The sequence below is a fragment of the Mycetomoellerius zeteki genome, unplaced genomic scaffold, assembly GCF_001594055.1.
Source record: "Mycetomoellerius zeteki isolate Tzet28-1 unplaced genomic scaffold, Tzet1.0 scaffold223, whole genome shotgun sequence".
In the NCBI taxonomy this organism is placed as follows: domain Eukaryota; kingdom Metazoa; phylum Arthropoda; class Insecta; order Hymenoptera; family Formicidae; genus Mycetomoellerius; species Mycetomoellerius zeteki.
Window position 1 is genome coordinate 1,072,386 of NW_017257198.1, and position 6,935 is coordinate 1,079,320.

General features: G+C 35.0%; 1 protein-coding gene across 2 annotated transcripts in view; it reads right to left on the reverse strand.

The window, feature by feature from the left end:
- Positions 1-6,764, reverse strand: part of LOC108723074 (nesprin-1-like) — a 17,798-nt gene extending 11,034 nt beyond the window's left edge. Inside the window, exons 1-2 of one of the 2 annotated variants that reach the window (XM_018448555.1) lie at positions 6,511-6,764; positions 3,127-3,429 (exon numbers count right to left, since the gene is read on the reverse strand). In XM_018448555.1, the coding sequence (XP_018304057.1) occupies positions 3,127-3,177 (51 nt within the window). In that variant the 5' untranslated portion in view covers positions 3,178-3,429; positions 6,511-6,764. Of the gene's footprint in view, positions 1-1,284; positions 1,506-3,126; positions 3,430-6,510 lie in introns of those variants that run through there. The other variant, XM_018448554.1, reaches the window with a different exon arrangement.
- Between the last annotated feature and the right edge of the window lie 171 nt (positions 6,765-6,935).

A 6,935-nucleotide genomic window follows, 5' to 3' on the forward strand; every position in this document is an offset into this window, starting at 1 on the left:
CTATCTAACCAGGTTCTAGCGACTCTGCTGTAATGAGCAGGGCATCCATCTAATTGAAACCACATTTCAGTACGTTGTTGTAATGGGATGTTTTCTAAATAGTCAGAAAATTCATTCTCCAAGAAATTTAGAAAACGGTCCCCATTTAATCTTGCAGGTAAAAAAAACATTTTTTTTCGATTTCTCTGAAACGGAGCAAAAACGAGCATATGTCTATAGGACTTTTTTTCTTAGTTTTTTACTCCTCTACACGCTCCCGAAGTTTTGCCATTTAATTTGGAAACACCCTATATATAAAGAAACGATTATCTAAAATGTATTATGGGGCTGAAAAATACCTATTATTTTTTATATGTTTCGTAGTTTATACATTTTAGTTTTTTTTTGGTCTAGCAGCACATTCTTCTCAGATCATAATTTTTGTTTCATTAGCTAATTCGCCAATTATTACGCCTAAAGTCGCAGAAGGGATCGATACATCTGTATCTCAACAATTAAATACTCGAATCCGCAAGTATTCGAAGAGGTCTGTAGTATTGATTGAGAACGTATTGATTTAATCTGCATTACTCGATATCTGAGGTATAATACTGTATTCTACGTGGAATGTTGAGACGAAATATATATGTATATCAAAAATTAACATTTTTTTCCTTTTTATATTCACATAAGCATCACAATGACGTTTTGAAAAGCGCGCGTCTACTTCGATGGAATAAAACAGAATTTTTTTTTATCGAACTGTTTTAACGATGACTATAGATAAATGAATGCATGTATTCTTGTAACACGCATACACACGAATACGTTATCAGCCATGGAGCAAGACCTTCATATATTTACACCAATATCCGCCTTTACAGAACACGCTTACATGCCGTTTATCTACATACAAAGGACAAACATTTTCGATTCTATTCGTATACTTTTCGGTGTTTAACTTTCAATCAATGTAACAAATTGCATAATTTAATAATTTTTCTGACCGATATTTACAATCTTCAAATTATTTGAATTTTTTTTTGTAATATTTTTATTAACAAATATATTCTTTAAAAAGTTAACTTTAAAATTTACTCTGATCTCGATTTTTTTTTTAGAAATTTTCTTTGTCAGTGATATAAATAAAAATGAAGGTCTTAGAAAAGTAACGCGCGTTATTTTCGCAGAATTAAAATTACTTCTATCCTGTTTTTTTAATTAGCAGAAATCTCTGACTTGTGGCAAACATTTGATTTTTCGTAAATTTCATCGTTCTTCTACCTACTCATTACATTATTTTACCTTTATTTCTTCCGGCGTGCACATATCTTTAGTCCATGTCTTCGTTCATGGTTTCTGTTTTTTGACGCGCGTTCTCATGAAGTTTCGCTCCAAAACTAGGCGAACACGTGTGGCACTGTACCTTCTTCTGTCATTTAAACACATGGTCCGAATCGCCGCTGCGCATTTCACATACGTATACACGTATACACACTCATGCCTATGTATCATCCGATATATGTATTCATGCTCACGCGTGACAGATGCGATATTTAAAAATTTCCTCAAAGAGATAAGGAGGAATGATAACGAGTACGTGCGAATTCCGACGAGATAAAAGATTCTTTGAGAAAACGCATCGAGAGCGTACACTGGATGCTGTAAACGTCGCAACGCCCTGGACCGAACTGGCGTAGTCTCCAAGGGATCGATGCGCACGTCTGTGCGGCTCGCCCTCTTGCCCCGTATTCTCTCGACGATCTACCCCTGCCAGTCGGCACGCCTGTACGAACAGCGTGAGCGAGGGGTGACGATGATGATGAGTCGACTTTTACTCTTATTCGTCCCTTTCTTGTATGCTGCGATGATATCCTTAGACAGTAGTAGTGCGCGCGCATTTGGGGACGATGACATCATGCGCTTCCCATTCAAGGGATGAAAGCACGTCTGTTGCATGTCCCTGACTCGTTCATTATCATGACGGAAGAAAAATTATTTTCATTCTGATATATATTGATCTTCTCCGTCATACGAAGAATATACAATAATATTTAATATTTTTATCACATTATTATTAACAACACTTTATGATGAAAAAATAGATTACACGCTCCTCCATTGAAAAAATATGCGCGTTTGTTATATATCCTTGACCTGTTCATTATCGTGAGAGGAAAGAATTCTTCGCTTTATATATCAACTCCGATATGTTGATATATATAAAGAATACGGATTGTAAAATGTTTAATATTTTTTAACAAATATGATATTCCTAACATTTGTTTATACATCGCATTATACCTAATAAATTAAGAAGATGAAAGAAATAACATAAAGAAAAATTGCCAAAAAATCATACTTGAGATATTTTGTTACATTTTTCTTTTGATATTAATTTATACGCAAGTTAATATTGGATATTGTAGTTTGACATTTGAAGATATCTATTACATTTGATTTTTTGTCAGAAACAAATTAATTTATTGTAACCTCTTTTTATGATATGGTATAAAGGATATGGTTAAGTTTCTTGATTTTTAAAAACATAGCTCCTTTAAAAATAAATTTGAGTTAAATAAAAAAATACAGTTGAGGAGGATGATTAGGCGGCAATTTTCCTCTATGTGCATAAAAAGATTTAATCGGTATCTTTCTATATGCCACTTATATCCAATACGTATCTATACATAAAATGTACATAACATTTAAAATGTACATAAATTAAAATGATTTAGTACTCAAATATAAACAAAGAACTAATATCTCAGATGCTAAACTTTAAAAGAATGCATGAATAAATCATCCATTTGCGACAGAAAACGGATGATTTATTCATTCACTCTTTTAAAGTTTAGCAGCTGAAATATGAGTTCTTTGGCCGAAACCTCTCTAATTCTTGAATATTCAGATTCTTATTTTAAGAATTGACGTTACCTCTTACGTAACTTTCTAATGCTCGTGAAGGTCATTACGGTCACTACTTAACAGATCTATTTGTTTATAATTATCAGCTATTAACGGGTCTTCTCACGTGTCTTCCGTTTCCGCGATATAGAAATTAGCAAGATTTTCAAAAGTGGACTACTTTCAAAGTATCAAGATTTTAATTTACACCAGTAACAAAAGATTTATGACATCACTTACCTTAACTTGCTTGACTGCTTCCTCCGGTGGCAAATTTACCACACTGTTCATTTGGGTATCTACCCAGGCCTTCACCGCGGCGCTAGAATCTCTGTATTGCTGCCAGAGTCTGCACGCGTGTTGATATCGGGTGCAAAGGGCATCCAATTCGGCCCTTGTGTCCTCCCAAGCCTGTACGGCCTCATTTACTGCGGCGTCGACCCTCTCGCGGACCTCTGCGGCGCAACTCTCCCGCAGAGGCTCGGCAGCGGCACGTAATTCGCCAATGAGAACTTCTCGAGCACCCAAATCGCCGTTCAAACCCTGCCGGTTTTTCAAGAAAAAAATCGGAAAAAATATAATATATTGAAATATATATATATATATATATTGTAGTACATTTAATATTTGTATATATGAACATTTTGCAAATATTAGAAATCAAACAGTTGTTTCTTTAATTAAATAAATTTGAGTTTTGATACAAAAAATAGAGCATTAATAAAATTGAAAGATAAGTACATATTTATGAAAATTATTATTTGTACACTCATTTTTTAAATTAATATTCTAGTATTGAATATTTTTTAAGAATTATTAAAGACATTTAAAATCCTCATTCACAGAAAAGATGGTAACAATAATTTGTTAAATATATTTTTCCATTAATCACTGATTTTTTTAAGGATACGCTATATACAACAAAAAAAGAGATTCAACTTGTTTTTCCACAGATTGAAACCTCATAGTGTTCTTGTCTATTTTTATCCAACGTGGCTATATTATATTTCAATTTTAAGAATTTTGCTTATATGGGCGACTTTGCGTCAGACAATTCAAAGAAAGCACCGGTTTTGCTTAAAACACGCTATAAATAAATTCACGGCACGAGACTAGCACATTTGGAGACTTACATGAATTCGGTCAGAACATGGTTGAACTAATTTTATGTCGTGTACTCTAGTTCGTTCACCTCGTGAATTTTCCAAGAAAAGACACACGCAAGTGCATTATCTTATTATCGAGAGAGAATATTAATTTTTATCAAATACCAAAATCTACACTATCACGTGAAGAAAGATACTTAAAAAATTTTCTTAAAAAAAATTATTCAATCATTACAAGTAGTTTATGTGAGGAATTTACGACTGATACTTTACTGTTTTATTTGTCTTTATGCACTGGCTACGTTTACACCGTGTGCTTAGTCCGCGACCTATACGATAGGTGTCTTTGTTTAATATACAGGAACATTGTATGTCAAAATATATTAATATTAATTATCGATCAATCGATGTTAAAGAACATTTTGACGTTCAGAAATTCTGGCGAGTCGCGAAGATAAATCGATAGACAGTATACTGGAAGAGGAAATCGTAAATATATGTTCGGGCGGCCACGGCGCTCCTGTAGACGTACGCTTCTCCACGTGCCATAGTTTACATACCGCGTTATCGTGTGTATAACGTTAATGATTATAATCATTTATATCATCTTTTGTAATTGTTTTTAAAGTGGTGAGTGCCAGTCATCATTGATATGTAGTGCACGTTATATCTATTGTGTTGCGAGACAGAATTTTCAAATACATGTCATCTAAGGCCCAGTTTCACAACTCACGGTTAACTCTTAATCGAGGTTCAATTTATTTCTCATTTTTTTCCAATTCTAGAATTGAAAAGAGATAATGAATAGGTTAAACATCGATTAAGAGTTAACCGTGAGTTGTGAAACTAGGCCTAAGACGATATATTTATTGTGTGTGGTTTCAAAATTCTAGAGATCATTCGTGAATCTTGTAAAAAATAATATTTGACTTTTTTATATTGTTAGTCAATTGAAATTGATTGTATTTTACAAACAAAAAACACCTCACATTTGCAACTATTACTGTTTCGCCAATTATAATGCACTTCATTGTATATACATAGTTTATTGATTTATTCTTCGCTCAAAATGAATCGCGTAAATTCTACTGCCTAAAATTACTTATTTCGATCGATTTCTATCGTGTTTAATATTGCGTTTATGTTACGCGTGTAATTGTACGATTGATCGTAGACGTATCATTATAGATGTGTAATTTCATGTGATTATATACGAAGAAATCGTGATAATAACCGTACTGTACATTCTTATTTAATATAATCACGTTTATATATCTCGATCAACCGAACGAGAAATCGCGAGTTACATTCTTTGCTTTACATACACTATCTCGTTACAGACGACCTGTTGCTTGTAACGACTTCACGCCTGGCATAATATATGTTGATTTAATACTCATCGATGGATAACGGTGTGTACATAGACTTGCTTCTTATGTCTCGCCGCGATGCGTAACGGTCTCGTTTGCAGAAAAGAAGAAGAGAGACACGATGATCTGGCGGAAATAAATCCTTACGAAATCATTTTCTCATATACGCATTCACATTCGTGGAGAGTAAATCGATCGCCCCCGGAAAGAAATATTAATGACGATCTTGAGCGTCGAGAAATCAAGAACTTTTTCCGAGCTTTTTTTTATTGAAGCCGTATATCACACGCACTGATCGGTTCTCGTATTTATAATAAGGTCGACTGCGAATGTTGCAAAGAGTCATACAAAAGAATCAGTTCACGCGACTACAAAATGATTAAGGCTCGGTTCCACCAATGTAATATTAACTTTTATTTTTGTTTAATTTACTCTTTATTTTTTTCTAATTTTAAGAATTAGAAAGAAAATAAACATTAATTCTATGAATTAGAAAAAGATAAATAGTAAGATAAACCAAAATTGAAGTTAATCTTACATTGATAAATGTACAATACAAGGTAATAATTCTTAAGGAAAGCCACATATGCCGTAGCAATAAATGATTTTTTAAATGTAAACTTCCGTAGAATAATTAATCGTTTCGTTTTTTTTTAATCGACACGTGCAACGCGCTGGAGTCCAAAGGATAGCGACGTTATGTCGGTCCCGCACAAATGTACATCCGGTTTCCTTTTGCAGATAACGCATGAATGCGCTTATTTCATGCCGAGCGCTTAAAGCATGCGGAGCGTTTAAAAAAAAAACCTCATCATTCGGTCTATCAAGCATGCGAGTCGCAGTGGTGTCCGCTACACCACTTTCGATTTCGTTTTAGATAGAAATGTATTTAATTTCAACGAATTTATCAACGTTTATGTTTGCGATGATTGTCATTGAAAACTTACTAAGTCGTCACTAAAAAGTGATGTGTTTAACTTCAATTTCTAACGTCACAAACAACTTTCTGTTAAAACGTGAAACTCCGGAAATTCTGTTCCAAATATTCTTCGTGCAATCCGGAACGACTCGGCACGTGACACGCGGAGCGGAAACGCGACCGCACCATTCAGGAAAGCACTCACCGTCCACGAGCGGGGCGATGTTACCTTGAAGCTATTTATTGTGCTTCGTCTTCGTCGTGGAATTCCAGCGTCGGAGAGTCGCGCCGGTTCGTAAAGAACTGCCTCGTTCGATTCGCGTTTATCTCTCGGCCACGACCGAGCGATAATACAGGTCGAAACGCAATGAAGTATTTCGAAAGATATCAATGAGTTGGCGGATATTCTCGGCAGCGACGTAAACGTGACCACGGATCCCGCGGCACTGATAGGCACCGCGGCAGCGTACGATAACGCGACTTTAAGCCGTGAAAATAAGCGAGAGCGGGAACGCGACGCCTGCGCGCGTTGAGAAACACGACGTTCTTGTAACACGTGTGTACAATTTGAATCACTGATAAGATCGGCTTGTATTTATAATCGGATTTATTCGATGATGTCACAGTATTGCTACGGTAAAAAAGTTTTAACTA